Below are 19,763 nucleotides of genomic sequence, written 5' to 3'. Positions count from 1 at the left end.
AGGAACTCCATAGACATTTCCAAGAAGATACACACATGGTCAATAAGGATATGAAAAGATGCTCACCATCACTAATCATTAAGGAAATACAAATCAAAACTATAATGATACCACCTCACACATATTAGCATGACTAATATACTTATTAAAAAAGACACACACCACACGGTACTCACACCAAAAATCAGCAAGCATTGGGGAAGATGTGGAGACATTGGAAACTTTGTGCACTGTTGGTGGGAATTCAAAATGGTACAGCCCATGTGAAAAACAGAGTGGTTCCTCAAAAAAATTAAAAACAAAATTACTGTTAAGTTCCAGCAACTCATTTTGGTTATATATCCAAAAGAATTGAAAACAGAGCTTCAAAGATACCTATCTGTATACCCATGTTAATGGTAGTATTATTCACAACAGCTAAAATGTGGACATAAGCTATGCGTCCTTTGATGAACGAACAGATAAGCAAAATGTGGCGTTTACGTAGAATGGAATATTATAGACCCTTAAAAAGAAATTCTCACATATACTATTACATGGATTAAAACTTGAGGATATCATTTTACCTGCATGATGCATTTGGAGTATACAGAATCACAGATAGAACTCTAATGGTGGTTGCTAGGGGGTTGGGTTGGGAGGGGAGAATGGTATCACTGTTTGATGAGTACAGAGTTTCAGTTTTACAAGATGGAAAGTGTTAAGGGTGGTGGTGATAGCTGCTCAACAATGTGGATATATTTGATACCCCTGGACTGTATATTTTTAAATAGTGATGATGGTAAAAATTTTATGTGCATTTTACCACAATAATAAAAAAGAAAAAAGAACTTCATTGTTATTTTATGTCAACCAAAACCTAATGCTGAATGTGATTAAAACATGTATAAAATACAAATAAAAGTATCAACAATGTGTTTTATTCAAAACATGTGTTTACTCATTTGTGAATACTGACAGCATATAACTAATGAAGGAACACTTACTCAACATAGCTAGGATTAAGTTAAACCAATCACAAGTTTTGTAAGCAAGTATATTTTTAGTTATGATACCAAGATATGGCAAGAAAATCAATGGTCATTCCTTAATAAAATACAAGACTGTCCACAATGCAGTTTATAGGTTCCTTAAGGCTCAAAGAAACGATAGCCAACTAATTATATGTTGCCAGCCTTCTTACACAAAAGCTTATGCATTTATTAACCACCTTAATAACACAACATATTTATACTGTATATACATATGTCCTATAAGTAGAATAAACAATGCATCAAAATGCAACCCTACCAAATTTACTATACAAAAAGTTAATCAGTACCCCATCACTATAGTCAGCTGTTCCTTGGTATCTCCTGAAGATTCCAGGATTCCCCCCAGTTGTCAGAATCTAAGAACATAAAATTCCTTACATAAAGTGGCATAGAATCTCTAGATTACTTACAATACCTAATACAATGTAAATACTATGCAGTTGTAAATAGAATAATAATAGTGTGTATACAGTTGCCAGTATGTGGCAAATTCAAGCTTTGCTTTTTGGAACTTTCTGGAATTATTTTAATATTTTAGATCCACAGTTCAATTCATGGATGCAGAACCCACAAATATGTAGGACTGACTAAAAAGGTTACTTTTCTTGGCTTTCAAACATTTTGATTTCCTTTCGAGACACAGTTTATGTGACTGTATTGTGGTTATCAAAGAATGTAACAAGTTTTTCTTCCTTTCATTCGTTATTTGAAATATTATCAAAACAACAAATCTATAAAATTTCTAATAATGTGTATCAAAATAATTCCATGGGAAAATGCACATAAGCTACATCTTCGATCCAACTCAAGATGAAACACTATGCTGCACTGGTACTAAATAGCAAGAAAAAAGTATGTTACCAGTATCTTACTTCATTCAGACTGCTGTAACAAAACAGTACAGATTGGGTGGTTTAAAAACAACAGAAATTTCTCACAATTCTGGACATTGGAAGTATAGGATCAGGGTGCTGGTATGGTTAGAGTTCTGGTGAAGGTTCTCCTTTGATCTGCACACTGCTGAGTTCTTGCTCTGTCTTCTCATGGCAGAAGAACCCTAGGAGGTTCCCTTCATAAAAGCAGTGACCACATTTGTAAGAGTTCCTCCTTGGTGCCTGATGACCTCCTAAAGGCCCCACTTGCCAATATCATCGTCTTTAGGGGTTGGGATTTCAACATACAAATTTTCAAAGGACATAATCAGACCACAACAACTAGCAAACACAAACTGGGAGTAGAGCAAATCTTGGGACAAACCATATTTATTTGAGGAAGTCAAGAGAAAAGCTTTTTAAGTAGGTTCTCTACCTACAATGAACTGTATCACATATGCAGATTCTGATATTTTTGGCAAAATGTTGAAGATATGTAAACTTAATATACCTTTATGTACAAAAGACTAGTTGACTGCCCATGAAGACAACCACTAAGTCACCTTTTCAAGCTTGTTTCTTAAGATTATTAAAAACTAGTCCTTAGTCTCAAACACATTCATCACCTAGGTAAGTGTTCAGGAACTCACAGATTAAGAAACACAAACCACATCTGTGAAACTTCTCTTCTTCTTAGATTTAATTATGTACATATTCTGGCCTCAGATTTTGAACCTAGAGTTTTCACACTTGGGAAGTAAAATTAGAGCAAAGTGAGATGAAACCATATGAAGGTTTATTTTATCCCCCTTAGTTATATTTATATTACTGAAACCAGGTAAAGGCGTATTCCCTGTATATTAATTTTCACTGCTGAAAAATTCTCAGACAAAAAATATGTTTCACAAATTACCTGATGAATCTTTTCTTACTAAAGTTGTATAAAATTTAACTGAGGCTGTTTAACTAGCCTTGCCCTTAATTTCATCTTACTATAGTTGATAACTTCAAAACAAAACGTTAAAAAAGGTTATGATCTAAACTCCTAGTAAAATATAAACACAAAAAAATTGGAACGCACATAAAAATACACCAGTAACACAAAGTAAGGCCAAGATATACTCAATGCAACATTTTATTGTATTTCTTAGCTGTGGTTCCTTCCTTTCCCTTATCTCAGCTAAGGGATAGTTTAAGAAAGACTTAGCTTATAGAATTTTTTATGAAATTAGATTTTCATTTATACATTGTAATTTAATTTTTCATAAAACTCAAAACTATGGGTTACAATGTATGACTTTTGACAATGAAAAAACATACACAATCTACTTTGTATAGTAAAGAATAATCTACTTATTTTACCATTAAAAGTTGTCTTACTTGAGTAAAAACACTGTCAACAAATACATCAAAACTTTCAACGTTAAGAAAATTGAGTATTACCTAGAATAGAGTTTTTTCAACTACTAATCTTACAAATTCAAAATTACTGCTCAAACCTGTATTCTAAAAACTGCATTTTGGAAATCCTTTTATTATGATGGTGGCAACATAAAATGATGAAAAGAATACACAAGTTACCAAAATTAGTACATAAAAATACACATGGCTACATATATCTGAAAATAGCCCCTTTTCTTGACTTCAAATGCAGATTTCTGCTTTCCTTAAATTTTATCAAAAATCTCAGGAGACCATCTAGGTAACTGGAACATACAGAAAGACTCTGTAAACAGACTAGTTGGAACTAGGGCTTATCACAGTCTACAATAATAAGGCAATTTATTCAAAACATCCATTAACTGGAAGTAAAGTAATCACAGTGGGGAAGGCATCTCTCTTCTTCTTTCTTTCTTCCCACTGTTTTAACAGCAGATATTGTGATCTTCTACCCCTAAGTTCCATCACATTAAAAGAACAAAGTGTTAACATTTTACTTAATATAATTCAGTTTCATCAGTTTTTTATACAAATATAATAAATACTTTAAAACAATGAAAATAAATCAGTGTGCCTTAAACTACATTCATGCTGAATGAAGTTTTATTCTTCTTAACAGGTGATGACCAAAATTCAAACTGTAGAACAATCCTCAGAAACTTTGAGTTCACTTTAGATCTGTTAAGTGAAAAGAACATCAGATCAATGGAAAAAATAATTCTTACAATACTGCATATAGGACCCCCTTAGACTTTCTGGAAAATAAATCCTTGAACAAAAATTCTGTATACCAACCAGATTTTTTCTCAATTCCTGTCTGTTGTCAGTAAAGCTCTACGAGAACATTCGATGTTATGCAGCCTATTCTTAATAAAGTTTAGCATCTCATTCTTTCCTTTCATGCTAGTAATCAGAGACTTTTTGTTTTGGAACTGGGAACAGACATGGGGAAGTATAATTCCCTTAAGAATGACAGAAGTGTGGTACTAAACCAAATTCTTCTCTGAGTCAACTTAATCATAGGAGTGAAACAAGTAAATCACCTGGCAAAATGACTCTGGAAAAAGTAAGACTGAGAGGTAATAAACATAAACCTAACCAAAGTATTCAAAATAACACAAATTCTTTTAATCACCATTGTCTTTAGTTTCTTTCCCAACAAGGCTGCTTAGACACAGTACCAAAGAAAGTGTTGGCATAGATCCAGAAATGTGTTTTCTTTTTCTTCTGAGAGAAGACTTAATTCTGTGGCTGGGTATTCAAGCATTCACTCTGGTTATATTCCTAGCCTTCAACTCCGGCTCAGTTGTCAAAACGTTCAAGTCTCTGTTAATATACTACACAACTGTTGCATTTTACATTCTTGCCACAGAAAATAATTGTCAGTTCTACTGTCAAAGTATTAATTGAGCCACAAAAACTCTCTGACAAAACTAACAAAATGTTAGTTAAATAGAGAGAACAGCATTTCTAAGAAATCTGTTGTCAGCATTAGAGACCACCTATGCTACAAAGATGTCATTAAACAGAATTTATTCAATTACTGGATTTTTTTCTTCTTATATGATCAGTTTATAGAACTTCCGATTTGTAACTCTGATTCATAAAACTGGGACTTCAATTTTCGAAAACACAGCTAACTGATTTTTTTTTCAGCCACAATTTAGCAGACTTGAGATGCTCATTTTAGCATTTACATAATTTATAATCACAAACATATAACAGACAATGACAAAAGCCTCATAAATAAATAATGCAAACTGGAACAGTTACGTCAAAATTTTGGACCTTCTGATAGGAAAAGTATAATGTAAAAAATATTTAAAAACATTAGAACAATATTTTTCTAATCATTTTTCATTTTCTATTTCTGGATAATTGTTCACTTCAATTTCAAATTCTCTGTCTGAAAATGCTCTTAATAAAGATGTTGGTGATTGAAAGATTGTGAATCTTTTCTTCTTGAAAAACTTGGCTAATTGTGCTGCACAATCTTTGTCAGGAACAAATACTCTAGGTATTCTAAAATCTCACCTTCGTATCCAATAAAACACTAATATTTTTGGACTTTTTGTTTCTAAACTACACTTTTAATACAGAGTTACAAAAAAAAAAAAATGGCCTAATAAGCTTGACTGGAGGTAAGCTTGATGGTGGTAAGCCATACCACCATCCCAATTACTTAACATGCAATTTCAAGAAAATCAGGGCGAATTTCACGTAAATATAGTAACAGGAGAACAGTTAGGCATTTAACATTCTTACTCTCACTGTTTTATTACTAAGAAAAACAACCTTTTTCCACAAACTCCAAATGAAGAGTTTGGCCAACAGTGATATATGACAAATAAAATCATGTAACCTCTAAATACATAGGCAACACGCCTCCGTTTTAAGGCTTTGGAGAATATTGCAAGTTCAATGCTTCAGCAAGTTGGCTTAAACATGATTTTCTTCTTTTAACATACTTGGGAGATGGCATATTTTTTAAAGCTGTCTGCTAAACTTAATAGCTATCACTGTAGACATTCTTATCCAGTAAGCTATCATTATGGAGTACCCACTGTCAAAGCTAACTGATCGTTTCAAAGAAAGAAGAGTTTCAAGAATTACAAGGTTTCTCAAAGTTTAAAAAGTCTGACTAGAGGGTTTCTGAATACTAATGAATATTCAAATTTATGGATAAGTCTCAAAATATATTCAATTTAAGTGTTCAACATTCTGAGATTAAAAGTAAACATCTGATTACCTTCATAAACAAAACAATCAAAAAACCACAAGGTTCATCCACTACTTACATCATCAATGTCTTCATCATCATCTCCAATGTCATCAAACTGGATTTCGTCATCATCTCCAGCACCAAAGGTATCTGTTTCATTAATTTTTGCTAAAAACACAGTAACAATATACTCATATATATAAAATCAAGATGTTACTAGGTGGATTGCCTACTAAAAGAAATAATACTGAAACAGTAAAGAATACTAAAACACTTAACTATACAACAAGACTCTTATAAGTAGTCTTCAATTCAACCATTTCATTTGAAGAAAAATCTTCCTACAAACAACTCATCACACAACGCAAATTCACACTGAAACCTCCAGAAGTTTACTGCAAAGTCATTACAATGAAGAGTATATGCACTATAATTTTATTTTGTTCAAAAAGATATAAGTAAGGCAGGCTGGCTCTAATTACACTAACTTAGTAGCTATTATATTTCTGAAGTATGCTTCAAAAAGGGCTTGTACACGTTAACAACTTACCCTTGGCATCTATAAACTTCTAAGAACATCCACTTCACCAACCATTGGATAACTAACCAAATGAGTGTTAACCACTGGATAGACTTAGCAAATCAGTCAGAAAAACATTCAAATCATGCTTATTCCTAAGCAACAAAAGTAACAAAGTATTGATCTGATTTCCAGATATCTTATTATTTCTTAAAAGGCCAATAATTTCATCAGAAGTTTCATGCTTATTCAAAAATCTCATAATTTTATAATAAAATGCAATGGAGTAAAGTAAATCAAATAAAATAGCTTCCAAGTTAAAAATGTGAGCTTATTATATTGCCTCTTTTATGTTACTAGAAATTTACTTTAATCTTTTCAAGTTTACTACAGTAAGAATGCAATACTTTTTCCTTTAAGAAATAAAAGGAGTATCTGTTAAAAACACACACACTCCACAAAACTCTCTGGGATAGTACTATGCTAAGTGAAACTGAACATTGTTTTCTATAAAAATCAATACAAGTACCATAACTGTTGCCCTCATTTAGCTGAAGACAGATCATCTCTTAAGAACTGTTTAAAACACTGTAACTAATGTATACTTTTAATAGATATTACATACAAGTCCAGAGTTTATAAACTTTTACACTCCCCACCAAAAGAACATTTATTAGGAAGAGAATTCAATTTATTACTAAATTATTAATATTTTGAAGGATATACATACTTAAAGCTAATTTAATCACATATGTAAAAAATATGTAAAAGAGATAATTCTGTCAAAACTGCTTCACCTAAACACTAACGAGCTAATATTACTGTAAGACAGGGAAACGTAATAACTTTAACATTAATTACCATGTTCTGGAAGCTCGCCATAAGCCTTCAGACTTCTAGCTTCATCTGCATTGTACTTTAAAATTACATCAGCTTTGTTATCCTTGGAGAATAACAAGTAACCAACAAAACCGGTTATGCCAAAATATCATCAGTTGTCTCATAAATTACTTTCTAATTAAACACACTAAGAGAAAACTCACTGTTCCATTACAAATTCTCTGTTTTTCTTCACCTTCCCTCTATCTTCTTTAAAAAAAAACCTTGTCAAGAAGTTTGCATTCAAATAATGAATAGCCTAGAAGAATTACTTATAGAATTCACTTTAATAAAATAAAGAGAAAAAAGGAAAAAAAAGGGGAGCGGGGAGGAAAGAAAAAGAGAAAAAGATGCAATGTGGTCCTTGGCCACGCTATAATTCAAACTGCAAGTGGTATTATTACCCAAGAAAATCAATAAGCCTTTCTATAAACAGTGGTTCTTAGGGTACCTTACCTATTAGAATTGTTTGTGGAACTTTAAAAAGATAACCGTATCTCCTGAAAATTGACAGACCTGAGGTAAAGTCCAAAAATCTGTATTTAAAAAGCTCTTTTGGGTGTTTCTGAGGCAAATATCCCTCAGAACTACTGCCCTAAAATGTTCACGTTTCTCCATTTTAAAGAATCTGAGTCATTTACGGAAGAAAAAATGAGTTTGAATGCTGACAATTAACCTAGAAAAGACCTCAAGAAAGGCAACTGAAATCATCACAATGATGCAACTGCAATGTAATATAAACCAACACTTCTCAAACTGTAATGTGCACACAAAACACACAGGGATTGTGTTAAAATTCTCATACTGACTCAGTAGATATAAGATCGGGCTAATAACCTGTTAACTTGCTTCCAGATGGTGGTGATGCTGCTATTATTTTTGGATTACTTTGAATAGCAAGGATATGTAATTATTCGCAAAAGATTAAGAATCAGAAGAGCTGTTCGTAGCTACCACATTAATGTTAGAATAGGAATCCCTTAAGAATTGTGGTTTCACTGTTCACAAAACAGAATTAAACTGGGAATTAATAACTGTTCTCTCCACTTTGGGGGTTTATATAAAGTTAAACCAAGAAAATGGACATGAAAATGATATATTTTTATGGACAAATTAACAAGTTTTTATTGTAGAATATTAAAAAAGAAAAGACTATCAATGTATGATCCAGTTCATAAAAATAGATACACGAAGCAAATTCAGTAAAGTTTCAGGTTATAAAGTCAACACAAAAATCAGTTATGTCTGTATAAACTAGTAATGAACTATCTAAAAAAGAAATCAAGAAAACCTCATTTATAGCATCGATTTATAGCATCGAACACAAATACTCAGAAATAAATTCAACCAAGGAGGTAAAAGATGTATACACTGACAACTATAAGATACTGATGAAAGAAACTGAAGACACAAACGGAAATGTATCCCACATTCTTGAACTGAAATAATTAATACTACTAAAGTGTCCATATTACCCAAAGTAATTTACAGATTCAACGTAATTCCTATAAAAATTTCAGTGGCATTTTTTTTCACAGACAGATAAAGTTATATGGAACCACAAACACTCCAAATCGCCAAAGCAGTCTTGAGAAAGTACAAAGCTGGAGGCATCACACTTCCTGATTTCAAAATACAGTTGTCAAAACAGTAAGGCACTGGCATTAAAAGAGTCCTGTTGACTAATGGAAGAGAATTGAGAACCAAGCAATAAAATTTTGCAAAAATGGTCAACTAATTCTTAACAAAGGAACCAAGACAATACAGTGTAGAAAAGACACTCTTCAATAAATAGGATTGGGAAAACTGAATACTTACATGAAATTGACCCCTTTCTTACACCAAAAACTGCCTGAAATTAACCTGAAATAGATCAAAGACTTAAACACAAGCCCTGAAGCCATAAAACTACTGAAAGAGAACAAAGAAAGGGTACTTGATATTTATCTTGGCAACTGTTTTATGGATATGACACCAAAGGCATAAGCAACAAAAGCAAAAAACCCACAAGTGGAACTACATCACTCTAAAAAGCTTTTGCACAGCAGAGGAAATCATCAACAAAATTAAAAGACAACCTACTAGATACGAGAAAATATTTGCAAATGATATGACCAAAAAGGGATTAATATCCAACATATATAAATCCTGCCATTTGCAACAACATGTATGAACCTGGAGGGCAGTTAGCTAAGAGAAATAAAAAATAAGTCAGACAAAGAAAGACAAATACTGTATGATCTCACTCATATGTGGAATCTGGGCTGTGCATAAACTCATCAAGGATCTGGAAAGGTCCTAATCTCCCAGTTCTGAGTGACCCTGAAATTCTGCACAAGCATGAAATTAAGAATAAGAGAGTATTACTGCCTGGATGAGTGTTAGAAGGTATGCTCCAACATGCACAGATTCCATATGCAAAAGCTGGGAGGCTCACTGGTTTTAATGAAATCTCACACATGGGCTGTTTGCTAAGATAAACAAGCATTCAGTGACCACACACAAGAAAAAGATACAGACCATACAGAATGTGTTTCAGAAAAATCCCTCAACAAACAACAGGATGAACAAACCCTGCGAGAAGAAATCTAATTTCCAGTCTTGCCATGTTATATTTGCATTTTCTAGTTTTCAACAAAAAAATTATCAGACAGAAAGAAATAAGAAAGGGTGGTCGCACACAAGAAAAGAAGTCATTACTAACTGTTGCTGAGAAAACCCAGAAGTTTTACTTAACAAAGACTTTACATCGGTTACTATAAATATATTTAAAGAACTAAAAGAAACCATGTCAAAAAAACTTTGTCAGAATATTTCACTAAATAGAGAAAATCAAGAGATACGGATTATTTTAAAAAATAAAAATTATGGCAATGAGAAGTATATTAATTGACCTCAAAATGCCGCTTTCAATCACAAACAGATCATGTAAAAAATCAACAAGGAAGAAGACTGAAACTTTACAAACCAGTTAGACCCAACCGATTATCTATGAAAAACTTGACCTGATAATAGAGACAGCAATCATTTCACTCACAACAAATTAAACACAGATGATGGGTGCGATAGAAATCAGATGAATTTCAGACTCACAATGCATATATAGTCTGAAGGCTGACATCATAGAGGGCAACTATCATGTTCTTTTCTAAGTGTTCATCTCAAATTTATAACATACACTTAAAAAATAGTTTGTACAGTAACTACTGAGTGCATGTCTTATCCTTCTACTATACAACTGTAAAAACCCTTTTGGAGATTGGAAGGTTTGACTTATTCAGCTGCATCATCTAGAATAGTGGTTTACCAAACTTGGACTTGAGACCTCTAAATTTTAAAATAAAATAGTAATTGGGACGCCGCCATAAAATTACTAAATTTTTGTTTTGATGAGTAAGAACATAATAAAAACCACCATCATATACTACTGTTCTTATTTCACAAAAGGTAATTTTAAAAAATATATTTAACAAGCAAAATGGAGGGGAGTTCCCCAGTGGTGCAGTGGTTAGTACTCAGCACTTTCACTACAGTAGCATGGGTACAATCCATTAAGAGCCTCAAGCTGCAGCACAGCCAAGAAAAAAAAAAAAAAAGGAAAGGAAAATGGATAATTTAGCTATGTGAAAAACACCATACAAAACGTGCATATCTTCTCATTTCACTACAGAACAGTGAACAAATCAGCCTGCACCAATAAATATTTCACTGACTGACATTTGGGAACCATAACCCCTGAATATCTAGCACAATGCCTAGAATACAACTGAACATTAAATGAATGAGGACACGGGACTTCCCTGGTGGTGCAGCGGCTAAGACTCTGTGCTCCCAATGCAGGTGGCCAGGTTCGATCCCTGGTTAGGGAACTAGATCCCACATGGCACAACTAAGAGGTCGCGTGCCACAACTAAAAAAAGATCCTGCATGCCACAACGGAGATCCCCCACGTGGCAACAAAGATCCCACCTGCCACAACTAAGACCCGACGCAGCCAAATAAAATATAAATAAATATTAAAAAATAATAATAACAACAGGGGCTTCCCTGGTGGCGCAGTGGTTGAGAGTCCACCTGCCAGGGCAGGAGACACAGGTTCACGCCCCGCTCCGGGAAGATCCCATATGCCGCAGAGCAGTTAGGCCCGTGAGCCATGGCCGCTTAGTCTGCGCGTCCAGATCCTGTGCTCCGCAATGGGAGAGGCCACAACAGTGAGAGGCCCACGCGTACCGCAAAAACAAAAAAAAATAGTAATAATCATAAAATAAATGAATGAGGACAGAATGATGGTCTATGGTATTTATCCAAAATTATAAGAGAATACTTACTGCACATGATATTTAAAATAAAAACAGTACTAACCAGTTTTCCCACAAAACACATGTATCATTTAATCAGTCATGGGAACTATCCCAAACAAGGTATATCCTATAGTCTTGAATACAACTGGACCTTAATAAATTTTGACGACAGAATGGTGAGAAGTCATAATTGGCTAGGACTGCTTAAATATGCTTTTATTGCATCTTCTAAATATTAACAACTTACTAAATACAAGGGCACTACAAATTTAAATGTGATTGTTACCTGATAGTCTCGAAGACCAACCAATATAATGTCTGAGGTATTTATCCAAACCTATAAAATAAAATTTATTGTATATTATATTCAAAATAAAAACAAGTTATAGAGTGCAATGTTAAACCATTCTTCCTACAAAAAATATGTACTATTCACCCAGTGTGGAAAACGTATTTACTAGGAAATAGGGAAAAACTATAGAATATAGTATACTGTGGGTGTGTGTGTGTACACATGCGTGTGTGAGACAGACTCCAGTTATAGTTACAGTATATTAAGAAAAAGCTATAGTATACAGTTTGTGTCAAATTTTCTATTTTAGGATGTTAAAAATACATAATTATTTTATTTCAATTACCTGAGAGTTTAAAAATTACAAAAACATCATTATTTGTCAGGTAAATGAAAGACCTTTAATCACAAATCACTCCTGAGATATTTAGTTATTTAACATATATGAAAATCAGTCACCTACACAAATACAGCCACCCAGTCACCAATCTACATAAATACAGGACCAAATCCCACCATTAATTGGAAAAGAACGACTTAACAGACCAAATATATTTTTTAAATAAAAAAATTAGCGTTGAAGGAACTTTTAAACAATGTGATCAATAAACCCGCCTGAACTACTAAAAACTATGATCTAACATATTCCAAATTTTCCTAATATCATGTACAGCTGTTTCCCCCAAACCAAAATCTTAACCAAGGAACACGTACTATATTTAATTAGCAATTACTTTAGTCTCCTTTAATCTTAAAACAATTCTCCAGCTTTTGTTGTTTCTTTCATGGCATAACATTTAAGAGTCTACATCATTTGTTTTATAGACTGAATCTGTCTAATTGTTTCCTCAATAGTATACATTTCTGGCATAAATCCAACATAGGTGAAGCAAATAATTCTTTGTAAATATAATCCTCTATTATGAAAGTTATCACGGATCTTCTATAATTTTATGTATTTAGATTGCCATATAAATCACTATTTTTGAAGTCTTCGGGAACTCACAAAAATGAGTCGCTTGGCCCATATATTATCTAAAGCAGAGCCAAGTTTTTAAAAGGTAAATTTTGTATTAAAGTAAAATAAACCTCCATACCTACCTTTTTCCTCAATTTTCCTCTTATATGACATAACCTCTTCACACCATCAAAACACATTGCTTCCAATCTTCCATTTCCCAACATTTTGATTACCTGAGCATATTCTTAGGGAGGAAAAAAAACAAAAGAAAAAACTGTAAAATACTGTTTAATTTTTCTTAAAATGTAACAATTGATATTAAGTTGGTAATTTCACTTTTACTGCTAACTTTGGATCAAACCATAATTTTTTTAAAAAGAAAGGCTTGTTCAGTGAAAATTTTAAGTATTCTACCACGTGAGAGCTATCTGAAAGAGACATATAATAATCTTATCCAAGAAAATGAGACCACACTTCATTTGTTGAACCATTTCTATAGCCTTTTCCAGCTATGCTTATATAGTTTACCCTCTTATTTTTAGAGCAAATAAAAACCTACAGAAGTTGAAAACACTGATATAAGCATTAGCCAGTATGGAGCAATCTCTTCTAGATTTAAATGACAAAAGCAGGCATGGGAGTAAGGAGAAAGAAACAGGTAATTAATATAAAACCTTCACACTACTAAATTTCTTCTAAGGACTAACATCACAGAGACCCTGGACTATTTATAATTACACTGAGAGGTAAATGAGATCTACACTGTGGGGCTGATAAGTTGAGTCCCTTTCACCACAGGCCAATGAACCTAGCTTTACTGCTCAGCTCTTCTTCAACATGGGAGAAAATGAGAGAGAAAAGAATTTAAAAATTGGCCCTGAAAACAAACTTCTAATGTAAGGAGACACTGTGAAGGCTAAGTAACTGATTATCTTTAGCCAGACAACATGTTTTCATATAATTAATAAAGATGCTGATTTTCTAGTGGCTTGCAGTATGGCATGAATAAGTACACAGTTTTTTAATAAAGTGCTGGAAATTACTAAAACAAACGGAGAAATGTGAATGTAGATTATACACTAGGTCAGCAATATTCAGTAGAATTTTTCCATTGAGGGAAAATTATATATCTGAATTAAACAATATGTTCATTGATAGCTCAAAATTTAATTTCAATTCATTTCAATAGCCACACATGGCTAGTGGCTACCATAAAAAACAGTACTTACTAAATAACAGTATAATCTTAAGGTTAAATTTCTAGTGACCATTCTACTGTAGCTATGCAGGAGAAAGCCCTTGTTCTTAGGAGACACATGCTGAAGGACTTAGGGCTAAAGTCTGTAACTGTATATAACTATATCTGCTAATAAGAAAGTTAAAAAGGTTAGTAAAAATTTTCATGTACATATACAAAGAGAAAATAAATACACAAAGAAAACTTTAAAAACTAGTGAATCTAGGTAAAGAATAGATGGGAGTTTGGTGTACTCATATTCCAACTTTTCTGTAGGCTTAACTTTTCTTTTAAAAGGAAAAAACTGCTTCAGTCAATTTAGTTTACTCATTTTTAATTTTAGTCTGCACTTACTTAAAAAGTCAGTCAACAATTATCAGTTGTTTTACTAAATTTTATGATCGTGTGCTAGCAGCAGTGGAGTAGTGAGGGTCTGATAGTCTTGGATGTATTTGTCATACTCTACTAAATAATGTATAACATTACCCACTATTACACTAGAGTAGGAAATTTTCAGTGTTGGCAGCCACCCTTACTCTGCTCTAAACCCTGAAATTCACTCTCACTTATATAATGCTTTTCCACATAGAACAAAGAAAACTATGTTTACAGAAATGCCACCAATTAATCCTCTATCAGAAATAGTATACAATGGGTTATTCAATAGACAAATTCTGAAGAAGTGTGGGGTACTATAAATGAATAAAAGCAACTCTTCTGGATTGTGACTAAGATCCATTTTAGGTTAAAGACTGGAATTCATATTATCAAAAAAAGACATTAATAACTTCAAAATTCTTACCTTGTCCATCTTCTTTAAACACTAATTCTCTTTTTTCAGATTCATTCTCATTCTTACCCCTGCGCCTGTTTTTACCTCCTTTACCTAATTGATTTAAAAAGTGAATAAAAAATTAAGTGTAATTATCTATATAATATCTTACAAACTAAACTTGAAACAAGCTAAAATAAGACTTTAAACTTTATAAAAACAGAAAAGTAAAAAAAAATATCATTTAAAGAGCAGTACAATATTAACAGAACTCTAAGTAAGATTTTTAAAATTTAACCTAATTTGGTTACCCAATAATTACAATTTGTCAAAGGTTTTCTTTTAAATCCCTTACCAGATAAACATATTATCAAGCACATATCTTACTTTGACATTTAGATTTGGATTTTTCTGATATAAAACTACTTCTTATACGGAAGTAGAGAGAACAAAAATCCCATTAACAGGGATAACTATTAACATTTTATTGTCCATGCTTTCAAATTAAAGTTGTATTCCGTATAGTCTCTTCTACAACTTATTTTAATCCCACTCAATAATTTGTTTTGCATGACTTTTCATGTCAATTGAACAATAGAATAAGATGAACATTTTAACAGAGTAAACTTAATTCTTTATTTTGGTTACTTCTAATATTTTACTGTAATTTAGTAAGGCTGAGTTGAGATTATCCTACAAACAAGTGCCTTAGGATAAATTTATAGAAGTAGAATTTCCAGGATAAAGGTTATGTATCCACCTCCTTAGACTTCTGATAAGTATATTCACTTATACTACCATCAGCAAAGAACTATTATCTAGCCCTCTGCTACAACCATATCATGCTAAAGATTTAAAATCATACTTAGCTGTACTTTTGAATTTTTACTTTCACTAAAATTTAATGTATTCTACTATAACATTATTTCCTTGTGAAACTTCCTACTACATAATCAAGGAATTAGGCTACTTCTTCATAGCATTTTATTCCCATTCCAAAACCTATGCAAGAGCACCCATTTCCAATAGATGGGAGAAAGGCTGTGACAGATAGTAATAAGGGACCCATGAGAAGTGTTTGAAACAAAAATCCCAAACAGAATTTAAAATGTGCACCTGGCACTGTAAAAACTGACATCTATCTTCTTGAACGCACCCTCTACCTGCTGGGGCAGCCTCACATTGCTGTGCTATACTAAAAGGTAGGTGGTCTTCACAATTCCCTGATGTATCTGGATTCACTATCCTATACATTAAGGACACATCATTCAAGAGGGAAAAAAGTGTTTATTTCAAGATATAAAACATGCCAGAACTTCAAAATACACTGGAAGCTCTGTTAGGACAAGGGTAATATCTGCTTTGCTTACTTAGTTATATATCACAGTTTGCCAGTTTTTCACATAAACCAAGAGTAGTTCCTATATTTCTAAATGAATGAAAATTTAAAAATCTTATGTCCTTAGTTTGGCATAATGCTTCAATAAAATGTAGATTTCCTGGAAGTATTAAAAAAAAAAAAAAACCCTGGTGGTGCAGTGGTTAAGAATCCGCCTGCCAGTGCAGGGTTCACGGGTTCAATCCCTGATCCAGGAATATCCCACGTGCCACAGAGCAACTAAGCTGTGCACCACAACTAACTACTCAGCCTGTGCTCTAGAGCCTGCGAGCCACAACACTGAGCCCACACACCACAACTACTGAAGCCCGCGGGCTCTAGGGCCTGCGGGCTGCAACTACTGAGCCTGCATGCTCCAACTACCGAATCCATGCGCCTAGAGCCCATGCTCTGCAACAAGAGAAGCCACCACAGTGAGAAGACTGCGCACCACAATGAAGAGCAGCCCCCACTCACTGCAACTAGAGAAAGCCCGCGCGCAGCCATGAAGACCCAACGCCGTCAGAAATAAGATATAATAAAATAAATTTTTTTAAAAAAAAGAAAAAAGTGATGTCTTTAAAGGGTAGGAGCATCTTACCCCAAATGTTCTTCTTAAGTGGGTCAGAGGATGTGTTGTTTTTTTTTCTGATTTAAGAATGGATTTCTAAGATTTCTAAAGAAAACAAGCCACATGAGTAAAGCAAAAGTTATTCAACATATGGTCCAAAGTAATTTTATATTCTTACTTGGGTAACCTTCACTGACACTATGTTCACCGGGTTTTTGAATTTTCAAATGAAGAAAAAATATCTATAGAGTTTTATTTCTACATTACTGAACTTCACCTCAAAAATTCAGGAGTCCTAACAACAGGTTTCAACTAAGTAACCTAGAAAATAACAGATTGGTTTTACATACACAGATTGAAATATCAAATTCAGGATGATTATCTCCAGAAAGAGAGGAAGAAAGGAGATTTCAGAGAGGTACACAGATGTCTTTAACTGAAGGTACGTTGTAATTCTTAAATTCAGAAGTATAATTTCCAGGAGTTTAGTCTATATTAACCATACCTTAAAAACCCCTTATTTTACTATCAAGTAATAAAATCCATTTAAAATTGTCTTTTGAAAGAACTGAGAATACAACAATGTATTATTGTATTCAATACAGATACTGAATATTTCAATATCAATATTGATACTGAAAGATAGTTCATCTTTCTTTCTAAAACTAAGTTCAGGCAAATTTCACAGATCTCTTCCTTAAATCAGATGTTGTAAATCAACTCTAATTAAAATTTCTAATAAAAAATCAGATGTGATTTGCAGATATTCTCTGATGTGATCTTACTTAGGCATCAGTTAGTTTAAAAGTCTTACAGAAGGAGGGAACTTACTATCTAAGTTCCTAAGGATGGAGAAAAGCATAGGAAGACAACATTAACAAAAATTTATTAGACATACAATAAGTGCCAAGTTGTAGTAATCCAAGATTCATAAAACAGGTATTATTCCCTTTAGAATATACAATCTAGTGAGGGAGGCTGAAACTTCATTACTAGAAATACGGGTGGAAACAAGATATTTTTTGAAATGTACTGTTATTTGTGAGATAATCATGAATTATATACATAAGGAAAACACTGGTATAAGCCTTATCTAATTTACCGAACATATGGTTAGAAAGACAACCCTACTGTTGCACTGAATAATTAGCAGGAAAACACTTGCTAGAAAAACAATCCGTGAGCTGGTTTGTGGGCCACAGAGAGCAGTGAACTCAACAGGGCAAGCAAAGAGCTGTGACCAAGTATCGCAAGGCAAAGTAAGTGGTGACAGCTACAAAGAGAAAATGAAGTAGAATCCGTGCAGCAAGCGGTTAAGTAGAAAGGAGACACAGTAGATATGAGTGTCAAGAATGAATAATGAAGGGACATTTCTTGTAGACTGTGAAATGTGGTGCTATGCTGCCTTCTTTGCCCTTATAGTTTCCTAGGAGACGCTGTAGAGATTAAAAATGACAGAACTCAGGTCTCTAGAAAGGAAAACTTCTTTAAGGAGTGACGGTCCGACTGCTCTGCTTTACTTAGGTTAGGACTCCCATTTTGGAAGTTCCAAGCAACGTTATTGTCGAATGTGATAATTCGTGAACGGTTTGCCTCAGAATAACGATGGGTAGAAATATTTACTACCAGAATCTATGCTATGAGAAAAGAAGGCTGAAAACTTTTGTAAATGTATAACATACCTTGTAAACAAGAATGTTCAAGTTTGTGACGGAAGGAGGAAAGTAAACAGGCAGAGCTGAACCTAAATACCTCACAAGCTTTCACCTAGTGTTTACACAGAAGCAATGTCTTCACCAACAGTCCACAAAGAGAATATGTACGAAGATTTAACGGTCACAAAAGCAAGAATCACTGGTTAAAAAGTGGTCCTGGTCAGTCCTGGGAAGGGCCCAACGCCGGAGAGGCCAGGCGGCCCAGGAGAGGCTCTCCAGGTTCGTGACGTGCCGCTAGTTAGCCTGCCGTGAACCAGGAACAAATTTTACACTCTCCGTCTAGAGGCCCTTAGAATAATGGCGTCGGTTGTATAGCAACGTGAGCAAAGTGGGAGGGAGATAGGAGTCGCTTCCCAGCTCCTGTCCCGACAACAGATTCCCACTCAGAGACACCAAACAAGCACGAGAAGGAAGAACTACCACCGCCGCGAGTCACTGCCAACGACACCAAGCCGAGCAAAACCATGGTTTCGGAAGCCAAGGCGTTACCTTTATTCTTGGGCATGGCGGTAACTAAGACCTCAGCGTTTCCAACTGGGTTCCGGTGTTGGTGGCGCTGCCAGGTAATCCTCCGAGGTGCCGAAAGAAATTAGTAGTTGCAGACTCCGAACAGACAACTAAAGCGAGCTCCGCAGGCAGCCACGCTTACTGGCAAGCAAACGGCTGCGCAGGTGGCTTCACGACTTCCCCATCCCCCAAGCTCGACCGCTCCCCTCCGTCCCCGCGACTGCGCAGGCGTAGCCCACAGCTAGTGACTTCCCGCTGCTAGAGAAAGTGAGACACACTGGGGGCGGTTCCGGTAGGAAAATGGAATCTTTAGAGCGCCAGGCCCTGCGCTGACAAGAGGAGGAATCAAGTATAGAGTAGGCCCACGACGTTATCCTACTTGGAAATCACCCGAGCTGTCTCCTGCTCTTGAATACACTTCTGCTACTCTGTAATAATTGCCTTTTCCAGAAAATTTCTTGACTGTTAACTTTTATGTTACCTGTCTTCCTTTTCAGAGAAACAAATTCCAGCATGATGCTCCTGTAAGAAGTCTCTGCCTAATACATGAAAAGCGGTGGAG

General features: G+C 34.3%; 1 protein-coding gene across 2 annotated transcripts; it reads right to left on the bottom strand.

Moving 5' to 3' along the window:
* Positions 1-905: 905 nt before the first annotated feature.
* On the bottom strand, positions 906-19,388 carry LOC132419253 (eukaryotic translation initiation factor 1A, X-chromosomal-like). 2 transcript variants are annotated; one of them, XM_060003242.1, is made up of 7 exons: positions 19,184-19,388; positions 15,061-15,144; positions 13,162-13,265; positions 12,055-12,105; positions 7,450-7,531; positions 6,145-6,236; positions 906-4,024 (listed from the first exon to the last, which is right to left on the bottom strand). In XM_060003242.1, the coding sequence occupies exons 1-7, from the start codon at positions 19,197-19,199 to the stop codon at positions 4,019-4,021; spliced, it is 435 nt and encodes a 144-aa protein (XP_059859225.1). In that variant the 5' UTR covers positions 19,200-19,388; the 3' UTR covers positions 906-4,018. The 2 variants fall into 2 exon arrangements, with proteins under 2 accessions (XP_059859225.1, XP_059859224.1); XM_060003241.1 differs by lacking the exon at positions 7,450-7,531.
* Between the last annotated feature and the right edge of the window lie 375 nt (positions 19,389-19,763).

This window comes from Delphinus delphis, chromosome Y, assembly GCF_949987515.2.
Source record: "Delphinus delphis chromosome Y, mDelDel1.2, whole genome shotgun sequence".
In the NCBI taxonomy this organism is placed as follows: Eukaryota; Metazoa; Chordata; class Mammalia; order Artiodactyla; family Delphinidae; genus Delphinus; species Delphinus delphis.
Note: the sequence above shows the minus strand (reverse complement) of the source record. Positions and strands in the feature narration are given on the sequence as shown.

Excerpts from the sequence above, each read along its gene's own strand:
- LOC132419253 (XM_060003241.1), bottom strand. Across the intron at positions 13,266-15,060 it reads GTTTAAAGAAGATGGACAAG|AATATGCTCAGGTAATCAAA; the intron begins GTAAGAATTTTG and ends TTCCTCCCTAAG. Across the intron at positions 12,106-13,161 it reads GAGGAAAATTGAGGAAAAAG|GTTTGGATAAATACCTCAGA; the intron begins GTAGGTATGGAG and ends TTTATTTTATAG.